At 38.5% G+C, this 15,533-nt stretch overlaps 1 protein-coding gene across 4 annotated transcripts in view; it reads right to left on the bottom strand.

Annotated features, from left to right (window-relative positions):
* The window catches only part of p4ha2 (procollagen-proline, 2-oxoglutarate 4-dioxygenase (proline 4-hydroxylase), alpha polypeptide 2), a 31,735-nt gene extending 17,550 nt beyond the window's left edge, over positions 1-14,185 (bottom strand). For 2 of the 4 annotated variants that reach the window (XR_006055207.1, XM_042227173.1), the window contains exons 1-10: positions 13,462-14,021; positions 8,306-8,405; positions 6,450-6,546; positions 6,142-6,293; positions 4,969-5,106; positions 4,497-4,736; positions 2,862-3,058; positions 1,932-2,108; positions 1,470-1,540; positions 975-1,074 (exon numbers count right to left, since the gene is read on the bottom strand). Coding sequence is in view for 3 of the 4 variants with exons in the window: in XM_042227173.1 (XP_042083107.1) it covers positions 975-1,074; positions 1,470-1,540; positions 1,932-2,108; positions 2,862-3,058; positions 4,497-4,736; positions 4,969-5,106; positions 6,142-6,293; positions 6,450-6,546; positions 8,306-8,405; positions 13,462-13,491 (1,302 nt within the window). In the remaining variant the exon portion in view is untranslated. The other 2 variants (XM_005949227.3, XM_005949226.3) reach the window with 2 other exon arrangements.
* Between the last annotated feature and the right edge of the window lie 1,348 nt (positions 14,186-15,533).

The raw sequence follows: 15,533 nt of genomic DNA, 5'->3' as shown, positions 1-15,533 counted from the left end.
AAACTGCCTAAGTCAAATGAATGACTTAGGCAAGTATGTTTTTTGACTCTTATGAGTGTTGTGATTGGCCAATGACATAGGCAGACGGACAGGATGATGCAGCAGTGGTAGGGGAGTAAAGTTAGGCAAAAATCTCAATTTGACCAAAAAATGACTTAGGCACTTATGCTATGAAGCTAACGAGATGTACAATGTAAACATGGTCAAAGCTGTAAGTGATTATCTGGGGTTAACGCCTCGATTTGGCAAAGTCACCAGTCTTAGTGGAACCTTTAGGAGTACAGTTATCTCTGATTTCATATGGGACTGCACATTGATATGAAAAACTATATGATGAGATAAGAACATCTGAACTGGATAGGCATGCTTACCTGTTCCTCTTGAAAGAAAGTGACATTTCATTATAAAATTACTTCATCTGTGATTAATTTTCTGCACATGGGGACAACTAATCGCGCCCATCCACATATTACATGCAGTCACTTTAAGGCTTGCAGAAACTAAATGTTCCTGTGTGTGTAGAATTGGAGTAAATGTAAAAACTAGCTCTCAAAGAGACAGAGATGTTAGATATAAAAGACATAACCGAAGTCTCCTGTTGGACTATTTCGTTGTAGTTTCGATAATCTCGGTTTCAGCTGGAAAAATTGATCCAAAGAAGTGATGGTGCACAGACACATCTGAAGTGAAGACTTAATTATTTAGAGGCTATTCATATATCATTAACTCTACTTTGGGTTATTGAAATCTGGTTAAAAGAGAAATGCTGTAATTTAAAAAATAAATAAACAAAACAAACAAATAAAACAAAAACACATTCTGTCAAGTGAATGCACCAATCATTCATCTATTGAAGTTAAAGGGTAAAAACAGTATTTTTAAGTGTCTGAGTAGGATTTTTGACTTACTGAGTCAACACTCACTAGCTACACAGGTTAGGCTAAATATCAAATGTGTGAAATAAACTCCATTACCTGCAATAACTCTGCAGTTTCTACTGTGAGACCGGTGATGTCTTCTATTCTCTGATTGACTCTGTCAATGACGGGGTCCTCCTCTCCTTCTAACCACGCACTGAATAAACAAACAAGTATTAAATGTGGCCCACACACACACTTAAAAACAATTCGCAATTTAGAGAAACAAGACAGGATATACAACAAATGATGATACAGTTTTATTCTGACCTTGTTGTATAAAGTACTCTGAGTACACGAGTAGAGTAGAAAAGCACTATATAAGAACCAGTCCATTTAGTGAAGCTATTAAGATTTTGTCCTATTAAAATATGTTTGGACCATCAGCATCATTCACTTGACACATGCAGTATCGCTGGTTCAAGACCAGCAAGAGACCCAAGCCCAGCCTCGGGAGGATACAAGCTACTGTATTCCTGGAATCCGTCATAACTAAAGAAACTAAAAACAACAAAACAAAACCAAAGGATCCTTTTTTCCTGGATGCGTTACCTTTTCGAGACTCTGTAGTTGGCTGTGGTCAGGACACCTGTTTTGGGATCACGGACAGTGGCTCTTGCAAGCTTGAAAAAAATAAATAAAACATAAGAACAGAAAGAAATAAAAAATTAAACAGAAGAGTTAATCCAACCATTCCAGTTCTACGTTGTGGTACCACTCTTCTCATCCCCTCTTAACTGTTAATCTTAAATACTTTACAACTATTTCTTATTTATATGCCGAGCAATAAAAGTTTTTTTTTTTTTTTAAAGTCCATGTTCTGCTCTGTACAGCTTAGCCTGAATGAGTTTTTAAACAAAGAACGTGCACTCGATCAGCAGCTGTAAGAAGGTAATGTTCAAAAGCTTTCCTCCTGTGCATTAGTCTCATTAACCCTTAAAGTAATTAAATATTTTAATGGTGGTCAGCAAGAAAATATTCTGTTTCCATTTTATTAAATGCTTCTTGTCTTACCCTGGGTTTGGCCAGTTCTTTGATCTTCTCCACCTCCTCATCTGACAACGAATCCAGGTAGCGCACAATGTGGGGGCTGTCCCACTCGTCCTCTTCTTTAACAGGCTTCAGCAGAAGACGAGGGTTTCTTTTCCCGTCATGGTAGCGACAAAACAGACGGCTCCTCCTCGCTTCAGTCTAGTAAAAATAACATAGAAAATTTTTAATTGTCATTCTTTTCAATTTTATAACTAACTTTAATGGAAACAACGTGCAATGCCATGCATTTATAATGCAGCCTCATAGTAGCACAGGTATCTGAGCTTGGTAGCAGGGTTGACTGAGCTCTTCATCATTTTAAGCGTCTAAACTTAAATAGACTACAGAACTATCTCTGTTGTAAATGACTCTGTACTCCGTGCGTGTGGTTTTTCCTGTGTTCCTGTTTGTTTATACAGAGAGCGGCCTAATTTTGTTGTTTAAAGCAAGAGTTGTAGCTTAGGTACCAAAAGGGTTACTAAATCATACACTAGTAAAAACACTAATGGAATCCAGTTTCTTTTGATTCAGCCTGCTGACAATAAACACATCTAATTATGCAATAGGCTTCCAGTTGTTGTCTATAAAAGTTTCTGTGCTCTTATTGTGCACAAATAATCACCATGTTTAGACAATTATACTTTAATCCTCCTTTATAGTTTGGTTGTAGTTTGCACATAGAAAAATCTGCAACAGAGTCCAAATTAGTTTCTTATGTATTGCTTTTCAGGATTAAATACATCTTAAATCAGGGCTGACGTTTTTGGCTTGGCTAGTGCTGATTTTACATAGCATCAGAAAAACAGCCTAACAATGAATGTCCATAAAAATCAATGAAAACACATAAATATTCAATTTAGGATTTGGTTTCACAAAATAGCGACTCAAAATAGAGTCTGCAGGATGACTCGCCATTTGGATCCCCTCTCCTCTGCACAGAGCCTCATAGGACTCTCTCTCAGGGAGATGGTCTTTGGGTCTACTGTAGGTTCCCAGCTGAATGGGCTCCTCAGATGGAGGCTGGTAGTCTTGGTTCATCTCACGGAGCTGCTTCATCAGTAGCTGCTCAAAATAACGGAGGTTTCCTCCTGCCCTCTGGTGGCTGGGATCTGTCAATACAACAAAAGTGATTAGCAGAGGTAGAAGAACGTGATGATATGAAACACTTTGGAGCCGTATCCCGTGTGTGCTAATAACACATTTCAAACAGTAGTCATAGTAGGTAGACACTGAAAACAAACAAATAAATAACCCTGAAATCTGGCTGTTTTCTATTTTATTTTGTTAAGACTTTGTGATATAACTGCATTTACTCATTTGCCAGCAACAGAACAATTATGAGTTTTTTTTAAACTTCAAATTTTTTTAATCTTGAAGGTTTTCTTAGTGAATACAACACTAAGAAAACCTACTATTATCAAAAAACTTCTCCTTTGTGTCTTCTTCTTGTTATTTGTTGTTCAGTTACTAAAGTAACTGAGTTAAATAATGGAAAAAGTGCACCCTCTTGTGGAATTTGCAGGTAGTGCCTCTTCATTGAAGCCTAATTAATTTAGTAGCAAAGTCAGCTCATTTACAGAAACAAAGAAACTTTAAGTGTATTTTAGTTATTGTTTATCCTACATGTTGATTTTGTTGTGGTTCTTCTAGGGTGTTAATGTGTTTGCAGTTTGCTGGGTGTAGTTTTACACAGGACTGTAAGCATGTGCGCTTACAGCATTACACATTTAGTTAGGAAATTTCCAGAATGACTACAACCTCAGGATCTCCTGATAGAATTAATATTACTGCAGGTTATGAGACAGTGAGAATATCATGTTTCTCTCCTCCATTTCAGATGTGCTGTCTTGTATATAAATAGCCAGGTATGTGCTGGAAAATGTCCCAGAAATGTGTTTTCATGCTGTACATTTGCGTCCCACTTTTACGGGCGAGTCACATACTGGAGTATTTCTGTATGAGGTGTGTTATTTGCAGGATATTTTTGCCGCACTTGATGGCATACTGTTTCACCTCTGCAACAGCTCGATTCATTTCACTTGACAAGTAAACAAGTATACCACAACTTAAAAATGCAGCTGTAGCCTGTGACCTATAGCTGTCAGAGCCTGTGATACAGAGGCTAAAATAACAATTTAAACCCACAGGCCACTTTTTTTTTCTCCAATGGACAACACCCAGCTACTGTGGTGAGCACAGAGCACCACAACAGTCAGAGAGGAGAGTGAACTGTAGTAACTAGTGAAACCAGAAGAAAGCAAACTATTAATTACAGCACAGTAGAGAAATTGAGTTGTAGAAGAAGGTGTAATTAGAAACAAATGAAAAAGACTTAAATCTTTAAACATATTTACATAAAACATTTGATCTAAACATGTGTCCCATGAACTCCATTCATCCAGTTTTTATATTTACAAGGAAGACTACATCTCTGTCTGACTCAGGCTGGAAATAGAGTGTGTGTGTGTGTGTGTGTGTGTGTGTGTGTGTGTGTAATGAGCGTTGGTGTGCAGGAAGAACGCTTCATTTGCCTATGTTGTGTCTTACCAATAGCTACAAGCCGTCGCGTCAGTTCAATGGCTCGAGGGAGGTCACCCATTTGGTAAACAGAGTAGCTGAGGTAGTCCAAAATGTCTGCCTTGGAAACCACAGCTTCCTCGCCATCGTCCAGCTGTTTCAAGGCCTGCTGCAGCCACAGCACGGCATGGTAATAGTCTGCATCGTTGTAAGCAGTCTTTCCCATGTCGAAGCAGTCATCCACGGTCAGTACAGCATTGGAGTGCACACCTGATGGAAACCACTCAGTAAGACTAAATGACTGAACAAAATGTACTTAAGACATACCACTTTTTTTTTTTTAAATGTGCACCATTTATTAAGTTATTAATAAATAACTTAATAATTATTAAGTTATTTATTAACTTAATATTAATTACTTTTCCATGACATGCTTAAGTTACTCTGCCCTTTGTGATATTTTCATGCTTTTTTATATTCAACACACACACTTCTTGCTTACCTGGCAGCTTTCCTTTGGAGAAGGCTTCAGAATCCAGTTGGTACGTGTCCTGCAGGCGCATCAACGCCTTGGCTGCACCCGTCTCATCTTCCTCGTCTGGGAAATATTGTCTGTGTACGGACATGTTGGAGACGAACCCTGGACAGAAAGTAAGAATGTCTTTCTGTACATCTCATTTGCATGTATCACATGACACTCACATATAATTCAAATTTGGGTCATTTTTAACTCGTTGGTACTTAATCGTTTACTTACACATGCAGAACAGCAACATCATATTGATCTAGATGTACCAGCTCTAAAGGTGTAGCTGGAATGTGTCTTTGCCTTTTTAGTCAGTCTCTGTGTGTTTGCGTTTCTTCACAGACTGTACTACACAATAGCATCACAACCGTGCAATGCACAGTTACTGAATTCTGTACACGTATGCTAAGTTTATCTGCCTTACACAGATATGGTCCTGTGTCTAAACACGTACACACTTTCAGGTCCAAGTGCACAGAGACAAAGACACACACACTCTTCATTGCCAAAATATGCAGATATGAAGAACAGCTGCAGCTAAAACATGACAAGCTCTGTTCTTGATCACAGCATGTGGACAAAGCAGCACAGTAAACATTTCCACTCCCCAGCAAAAGCTGCATTCATTCTCCTCACATCCATTCTGGAGCTTATATTTGCTCTGTGCTGCTTGCCTTTTGGTTATGCTGAGAGAGATATATATTACTGTATATATTGTGTCATGGTGACAATACATAGAATAGGTGAATACGGGTTGCCAGGTAGAGTGGTTTGATTAGTCAGTAAAATTACAAAAAACTAGAAAAGTTTTTCCTGTTGGGTTTTGCTTTAAAAGCCATTAAAAGAATGCTATTGATTTGGGATTAATAAAGGGTAACATACAGATTTGGCCAAGAAAACATACACTGAGGTATTTCTCTATATTTTGCAACATGCAATAAGTAAAGTGGCAAATGAACTGCTCTAGACACAGAGGTAGGCACTATTTAAAAAACATTTCCCCTTTGTCTGATTGTAGCATGCACGTGATGATCTGCAAGATCTCACAGACCACACAGAAAACATCCTAATTTTTCCAAGCAGAGTTCAAATCAGGGCACTTCACGAGTGCTCCTTTAGTAAAATACTGTTTTGGAGATATATCCTTACCATCAGCGGGATTCTGAAGTACTAAGCTCTCCAGTTCAGACCACTCAGTGTTGAGTCTCTTCATCAGTTTATAGGCATTCACTGGGTGAGCCAGGTAGCCTTCTGGGTCAGCGGTGGACACTCGGGTCAGGGCATCAAGTTTATTGGCCCAGCTAAGAAACGGATACAGGGTGATTCTACTACACATTTTATAGAGAGACAATACACTTCATATCAACTTACCCTATAAATGTGAGAACAGATTAAAGGAAAAGTAACACACAGTCAACGGACTAATATGGGGTGATATCTCAGAGTTCAGAATGTACCTTTTTACAGCGGCCAGCTTGGACTCCTCTGCTTTGATGTACTCCCTCAGAGACTGAACCAGCTCCTTTTCTGTGTAGATCAGGTCTGTCATTTGGCCTGTAGGCACACACACAGATATGAAGGTAAATTAGAGGTTTCACTGAGGATAAAGTCAACATCAGCTTGTTTATTACTACAATTTCAAGCAATTTGCAGGTTTAGTGTTTCTGAGACAAAATGACTCATTTCACATTAAAACTCCATCAAGCGATACTTGATGACATGTCGGTGCAGCGCTTAGCCTGCTGATCAGACGGTCCAGAGACCTTTCTGTTTGTTCAGCATGTTCTCCATGTGGGATTTTCCTCTGGGCACTCTTGTTTGCTCCCACAATGAACACAGGGATATTAGGTTAATGGGTAAATAAATATTAGCTGTAAGACAGGCACATTGGTTAGACTGTATTATAAAAAGCTGTATTAGTGTGCGTGGAAATATGTGAATACGTGTTGTCAGGTACTTTGGTTTGAGGAGTCAGTAAAAAAAAAAAAAAAAACAAAAAGCTATAGAAATGTTTTTCTGTTGTATTTTGCTTTAAAAGCCAAAGAAAAAAATGAATCTATTTCTGGTAACACTTTCTCCCCACCACTCCCCTCAGACTTAGGCTGAAAATAACTCTTCAGCCAAAAACTGCGGGGCTTTAATACTATAGAATTACTCAGCAAAATTACAGTTAAGCACCCACCCATGAGCCTTGGAAGAGATAGATGGGGTGTAGTGTGCTTAGTAAACATCCTCATTGGATTGCTTAGCTTAACAGAAGTTTTAAAAGACAGAGGATGACAAGTCTGCATTGTTTTTGCATGCAAACAGCATATCTGACCACCTAAGTGCATTAAATCAACAGAACAGCACATCAGTATACCTTTCCAAGCAATAAGAACTAACCAGTTGAGCGATGTGACACATATTGTATACAAAAAGCATTTTCTGTATGCCAGCAATGTCTCTGTGATTGCACAAAGCAAGGGCATTGTGTAAGAAAAGCTTTTTTTCCCTTTTAAAGTGGTTCAAGAGATTAATTTCTACGGAAATCATGTTGAATATCTGAGCACTGATTTGAAAGAAAGAAAGAGGAATCTATGTACCACAACTATTTCTCTATAAAGTTATTATTAGTCCTCTTCTGGCCACATCCTCCATTTAATACAAAGTGAAAAGCACAGATGTACATTCTTGAGCAATTCAGCATCCTATTATTGTGGTCAAACGTGGCCGATTTGATTAAAAACAACACAGGTAATTGGTAAGGCATCAATCAAGATTGTTTTTTTAATCCAGAGTAGCACTGAGCTCTTGACCCGTGGGCTTGGTTTGATTAATCAGTTGAATGAATGATTGACTATTCATGCAAGTCCTGTAAATGAGTCCCAAGTAATCCCAAACACCTGATGACAGATTAAAGGCTCACTCACCAATGCTTTCTAGAGTTTCTGGATTCTAACACTAAATGTTTAAAGAACTGACAAAGTTTGCAAATCTGCTTGAGGATAATTGTTGGAACAGATACTAATGTTATATTCTATTTGTTCTCTTGACCTTTTATAGAACATATTCATTTTATTTTGATGCCTTCCAAAAGATGGGATTTTCCCCACAATTTTATTACCCATTGACTTATAATACGACAAAAAGGAGGCAATACAGGTTAGCAGCAATGTCTGTCAAATTCTACCAGTCTCTCTCTCTCTCACACACAGGACACCGATCGGCCTGACTCATTTTTAAGAGTCAGGCCCAAGGACACTTCAGTATGTGAAGGAGGCAGCGACACTGTGATAAGTGGACTAGCTGCCCTGACAACCAGTAAACCTACCAATGGATGTAAAGATCTCTGCCCGTGTGGTCCGGCAGCAACACAGCAGGACCGAGGAGACAAAAAGCAGGACTTTGCTCATTCTGCCTTGTTCAGTAACCTGCAATTACATAAAAAAAAACCATAATCACATCATGTCACAGTGGTACGCAAAATAAACTAGTTATGCTGAACATTATAAAGCATATAAAACGATTTATTTTATCCACCGTTTTCTATAAAACTCTATGAAAAAAAGTGTCTTTTTTGAAGTATTCCTCCTTAAAGCCGTTTAACACAATTTGTAAGCGTATCATATATAAATAGTTTCAAACTTTCAGTTTGTGTTACACCAAGTCTGACTCTGTGTTTCCAGACTAAATTTGCAGATTGCCAAACAATTCTCAAAAGTTTCCAGCACGTTTCCTACAAATGAGTCATGGTCTATTGTTCCCAGTTCTCACTGAGAAGGGAAAAATAGGGGACACAGCTGTAACTGAACAGTACATTTTTAATGTGTTTATGTGTGTAATTTTCTCATTTCTCTTTCCATCAGGGTCGCGCCAGGTCGGCATAAGTTCATTTTCAGTCTCCTGCTCTACAATTCAACATGACAACCAGAAAATTTATTTTGGAAATGAGCTCGTGCACTGAAGATAATCTTATGTACCTATTTACTTACTTACGTGCCTTGCTTTTAAAAATATAACCTACATTTCCATTCAATTAGATGCATTTGACACACTAAATAAAACACAATAAGGCACAAAACCTCAGTGTTTATTAATGGCAGACTTGGCCACAATGCATTAGTAGTGTTATGAGTATTAAGTATCGGCGCCAGCTACAGGGCTGAGCAGAAAAAGTAGAAGTAACATCAGTCCAAGACTGTAAAAAGCAACTGTGTGCTACTTTCTCCTTTCCTTCTGTTTTTAAAACATCACTTCGCACTGATGACTGTTTACTACAGTATGTTTAAAACGTACACATCTATAATTCTAACTGCAAGCACAGACACATTGATGTTTGAATAAATTTGAGTAAAGAAATAGCTTAATAACCTCCTGGAAAGAAAAGAACTATTTGACTGACACCTTCTGGGCAAATTCAGTGATTTTCTACAGTGACAATAAGAAAGCAACATGGTGTCCAAAAGGAACAAGTATAACAAATTTACAGGAAATAAATGTCAGTGTGTAAGCAGCATATCTGTCTGCCAGTGATGGTGTGACGCAAACACAGGTGGAATGTGGCTCATATGTGACATCCTGATTCTTCTGATGGGGTAAACATCTGACACAGACATGCCGATGCTAATCTACAGCAGGCACGACTGAAGAAAGGCTGTGAAATCTCCTTAACGTGTATAGGAAAGAACTATTTTTCCTCATCTTCTCTTTTAACATTTACAATTACAGCTATTACACTGGAATGTACCACAGAGGGTGTAACTTTGTAGCCAAATGATCAAAAAAATGATATGACTGGACCAAGATTCAGGAGAGACGAAGCAGCACACATTTAGCCGCACTGTTCATTTTGGGATTAAAAGAAAAAGTTACACGTTTTTGAAACACAGAAAAAAAAAACAACTTTCACTGTCTCTTCCTGAATGTATGAGAGCTTTAAATCAGTTCACAAAGAATGTGACTAAATTTGCATTGTATGCAAAATAAATATATTTGCATTTGAGTGACATGACTGACAAAGAGCACAAGCCTTATGCTGAGCTGACAGATGTATATTGGCTGAAAACCTTTATGCTGAACTCAGAAAGAAGGCTAAGACATTTTTTAATGCAACTTTGTGTGCATTACTAAGACTATATATATTAATAAATATATTCCTTGCAGTATAAATTCAGCTTCTTGTGTGTTACGTTTAAGCATTTTGAGTTGGCTTAAACACTGGCTAGATAATCATCACCAAAGTCTCAAACTAAAAAGTAAACGATTGCTTCTCTCGCCTTGTAATTTACAGCCAGTATCATTGCTCAGCTCAAACAGAGTCTGGCCTGTTTCTGCAGGTGGCAACATTCCTGAAAAAGAGGACTGGTACACTTACTACTCGAGTGGTGTCGGGTTTTTCTAGAAAGTAAAATGAGGGGGAGAGGACAGGCTAGGATGTCCAGAGAGGTCCTGAGAGGGAAGGTATGCACAGCTGCACTTTGTACACAGGCCAAAGTTGTGTGCATGCATCTCAGACCGAGGTAGGTAGGAGAAAGCAGGCAGATCTTCAACATTTTGCCATTGCATTAAGGAGCATCAGTTTTAATGTTGAGCATTTGCAAAACTGGCCTGAACTCAATGATAATAGCCTAAAAGTATCTCTGCCAGTTCATACTGGGGTTGAGTTTGTTCAGACTTTCCTGCTTTACATGGAGGAGTGGCTCTGTAAGTGAGATAAGGAACCAAAGCAACACAGTCTCTGGCAAAGACATCAGGATGCAAGGTCTGCAGTGGGGCAGGGGTTCCTATTAGGAGCAAATGTTTGCACTTAGAGTAAAACGTTCAACTTCTGTGGTCATCTTGTTCTACTCTTCTATGGGACTTTACATACTTGAGAAAAACTAAACACAACAAGCATGGCTGGTCTATGCAACATCTGTCCGACTGGTGAAAACACTAAAATAAATTTGAGTTTTAAGAGGAAGAAGATTAAACATATCAATGTGCAAAGATAAAATATCTATTTAATATATGTTTATATAAACATTTCATTTCTAAGAAATACAAACAAGGGAACAAAATTTAAGCATTTATGACCTCGGGCTTGTGCAAAGAGGACGGAGCAGTCTGAATGATGCAATATTTCAACACTGCTGCAAAATACTTCTACCAAATTTTGTTTAGTTTTTCCCCTGAAGCCTAACCTTGAATCTGAATGGCTCATGTTTGCAGGACATATGCTCCATGACAGCACGGGTGGACATTCTAGCCAAAAGCCCATATGTTTGGATCACTTTAAAGGCAAAAAGTGCCACTTATTAATCTCTGCACCCTGTTTTTCACTCTGACTGTTGTGTGAATGTTGTGAATGTTTGTCCACTTACAGCTACTTCAAGTCTGGTACGCTAAATCTGTTATAACTCCAAGATGGAAAGTGTATCCAATGAGTACCCCAACAATTTTGAAATCAGTCACACATTTAATTGGGTCACGCAAGGTAGATCACGTGTTGTTATTTATTTAATGATGACATCTGTACAATTCCTCTGGAAAATTATATTCCACAATGTTGAAAACAGTGACATCGCCCACCCAAACATAACAGAATAGTTTAAATAGAATTATGGATGAGGAGGAAAGAAGTTGAAGAGCCCAAAAGAAATTCATTTCTGAGTAGATTTTTGGCCACAAACACCAAACTCCAGTGTTTTGATAAACCTAGATGGGAGTAAATGCAGCTATCTTTGCATATAAGCAAAAAAATGGAAGTTGCATGCCAGAAAACTAAAATCTGAAAAGAGAGAAGAAGAAAAAAAGGCCTGGTACGTGCCAATTTTTTCCACTCTGGTGCACTAAGAAGAAAAGCAAGCAGTTGATGTTTAACAGATATTTTAACGACTGTTGTAATCAGTAAATAGGATCAAACTCAACGCCCACACGCAGACATAGACACATAACCACGTCACATGCATGTTACACGGTGCACTGCATACAGCATCTGCACGTACCATACCCAGAACAGGTGAACGTGCCCAGGCAATCAATGGCCATCAGCCTTAAGACACAGAACTATCCTCCAGCAATGAACAAAAATTCCAGAGTCAACCTGGTGATCGTTGCTAATCTGTGCAGTTCAAATTACACTGTGGGCAGGAAAAAAAGAGATTTCCCTCTTTAACACCCAGCTTAGGTTGGTTACGGTTTGTGTTTTTTAAGATCCTTACTGACAAAGTACTAACAATTTGCTCAATTCTTCAGGGCTTTTAGTATAAGCGGGCAACCCCTTCATTCAGTTCCATCTATAGCCACTCGCACTTTGACTTTCACTTCCACTAAACGTCACAGGATGAGGTCAGCAAAGTGGAGCAATTTTGTGGTTTTGTGTGGTCAGCAAATCAATGGAAATACTACTTATGACACATCCCCTACTTTGATATGGAAAGAGAGCATTCCTCATCCAAGATCCCAATCATGTTCTGCTGACCATGGAAACATTGTCCAGAGGAAAAGCATGGAAAACTACTGACTTCTACTGTGGTTTATATTAAGGCAAGTTTGCTGGAGATCAATAATAACCCAAATCACCCTAATTTAATAAGTTATTAAATAAAACAAAATATATTTTTATCTTTGCATTTATTTGGGGATTTTACCTACTTGACAGCAAGACAGTTGTAGCATTCAGTTTAGTTGAAAACAGTTGGATCAGGACAGTGGCTGCAGCTTATTTAGTAAGAGTCACCTGTCTTCTGGGTTTATGCAGCTGGCAGATGTATTTATTTGTTACCTTCCATTTTTACACACTCCCATAACAGCCAGAGACAATTATTTGCATTCTACCATGCATAAATCACTGCAGGGCATCACGCTACCAGGCCAGTGTATTTAGTGACGCTGTGCCATTTGTTAAGGGAGAACAAAGCCCTTTTTTGGAGCTATGCAAGACCTAATCTTTTGAACCCAGTGAACAGTAGGCAGCCACAGTGAATTCACCCCCTTTAAAGGGAGTTAATTTATATTGCAATTACATATAACAGCCCTGTGTGACCTATTTCTACGAATCTAATGTGAGTATAATAAGCATTCAGCGGTTTTACATGATTTATTCGGATAACTAAAGTTATTTAAGTTTTGATAACTAACAGTTTTTCGGTCATTTTCAAAGACACACATATATCTGATAGCTGCACGTTCCTTAGTGTCGTAAATTGATCTTTTTTATTACTCTAACATTAGATGAAACTAATATTTTTGGATTTTCTATAAGTACTTTAACTGCCACTGCTATCCCATTCGTTTTACATGGTTATTTGGCATATTAACAGCCAATAGCGATCAAAATAATCGTTAGTTGCAGAGCTAGAGGTGATTTGTTTGCGGTCCATGAAATAGAAACAATGTCACCGCGAGGCTGGAATATGTGTCGATAACTGCTAACATCAGACCAATCTTACGCTGCTTACGTGTCTGTGTGAGAGCAGAAATTAGGTAAAGATGAGCAAAACTCACTCTTCCCCCGCGACCGAGTGTGCAGACCATCTCCAGAGTAGAGGAGCCGTCCCAGTGACGTCAGCCCGGGACGGCTGTTTCTAGAAATTCCCAACACTTCCCTTTTTTTGGTCCCGTAAATGTCCTGTAGTCCGTGCTGTGTAGAGATTTTAATTCACTGTGCCGAAAAAAGCTAGACTTTCCGATTCAAAGTATGTGTGTGTGAGTGTGTGTAAAACACAGAATGTCATCCACGCGTGAGATGCTCGGTCACGAAGTTTCGCGCAAACTTTCAAAACTTTCTCCCTGTCCGCTGTGGAACATTTGCTACTCAGCTGTGTCTCGCATTATAATGTAACCTCCAGAAACAGCACGGGAATGAACACAAACCTCACTGAATAACATGTTGTGTTTTCTTTAACCTTGGGAACCTGTACAATCTGGTGCACTAAAAAAACAACAGAAGCCTGTTGGACCCACGATTGACAACCATCCCAGCATGTTCGGGAGGTATGCGAGCTCAAGGACTCAGTCGTGATGTAATGCTACACAGCATTTTGTGCGATAGCTAATCCGAGACAGCATTTAATGTCAGCTTACCTTCATTCTCGTGGCTTTCAAACAGGATAGTCACGTTTGAGAATGTGGACGCAAATCCACTTGGCACCCAGGGGTTATGAAAAGTACGGAGAGGGGAGGAAAGCGCTGCCACGTACAGAACCTCCCGAAAGGCTCACCTTAATCCTTTGAATAGATGCGCAGAGACATTCCTGCGGCTTCTAAGCTGTAGGGTGGAGAATTGGCTCTTCTTATTTAGAAAGTAAGACCACAGTCTTATTTTTTAATAAAAAAAAATAGTGTGCGTGTATATACATATATGCGCATTTTTAACTTTACATGATTACGATTTTTTTTGTTTTATTTCAATGTCATATTATATACAACTCCGTTTTATTTTACATTTTGCAATGGCAACTGTATTTATGTAGTCCATTTAATTACCCGCAAACTCAGTGTGCTCAATACAGAAGAACATAAAAACCTGTGTAGGTTTAGAATAAAGGCTAAAGGCAACGATATATATATGAGCAAAATAAAGTCAATAAAACCAAAAAACTCTTATTGAGCCTGTTTAAATAAAAAAAAAAAAGGTTTTTAGTTTGTTTTTAAATGCACAGATGCAATTGTTCTCAGGTCAGCAGGCAGCTTGTTCCAGAGAAAAGGAGCCCAGTAAGTGAAAGTACCCTCAGTACACTTAGATCTAATTCTAGGAACAGCTAAAGGATTTGCACCTGGTGACCTTTGAGGGCTGACTGGACTCTAAACAGTGAGCAAGTCAGAGATTCCCTGGGGGGCTTATGAACTACTAAAATGACTTTAAAGGTTCTGTATTGCACTTGGAGCCAATGAAGTGCCTTCAATGCTTGGTTTGTGCTCAACTTTCCACATATATGTAATGATTTTGGCTGCTGCATTTTGAATCAGCTAAAGTCATCCTGTTGATGGTTTGGATAATTTTGCCTTAAAATAATCTAACCTTCTTGATGTGAATGCATGGACCAGTTTCTCAGAGTCAGTTTGAGATCGAAATTTTCTAACCATGGATATGTCTTTTTAAGTGAGTGAAAGCAATTCTCGTAATTCTCGTATTGATGTAATGATCAAAAATGATCAAAACTGTGATCACTGTGCAGAATGATACCGAGTAATATGGCATTCAGTAGTTAATGTCATCAATGCAAATCATTAGTTTGTGAACAGAGGATAGCTCATCAGAGGAAAAAAATAAGTACAACTGTGTGTCATCTGCATAAGATTGGTAGGACATATTGTTATTCTTTATGGCAGTACTAAATAGGAGCATGTAAAGGTTAAACAGCAATGGAATAAGGACATACCCTTGAGCCCCTAGTTAAATTTTGAGTTGTTCAAGTTGTAAATTGCCATTTGAAACATAAAAATTTCCACCCTTTAGATAAAATGAAAGCCAATCAAGAACCTGTTCTATTAAACCAACTGTGCCATGCAGCCTTTGAATTAAAATGTCAGGATAAACAGTGTTGAATTCAGGAGTGAGATCCAGAAAAGCTAAA

This window comes from Haplochromis burtoni, unplaced genomic scaffold (assembly GCF_018398535.1).
Source record: "Haplochromis burtoni strain Fernald_Lab_line unplaced genomic scaffold, NCSU_Asbu1 Contig_247, whole genome shotgun sequence".
NCBI classification, from domain to species: domain Eukaryota; kingdom Metazoa; phylum Chordata; class Actinopteri; order Cichliformes; family Cichlidae; genus Haplochromis; species Haplochromis burtoni.
The sequence above is the reverse complement of the archived record's forward strand: the minus strand, read 5'-3'. Positions and strand labels throughout refer to the sequence as shown.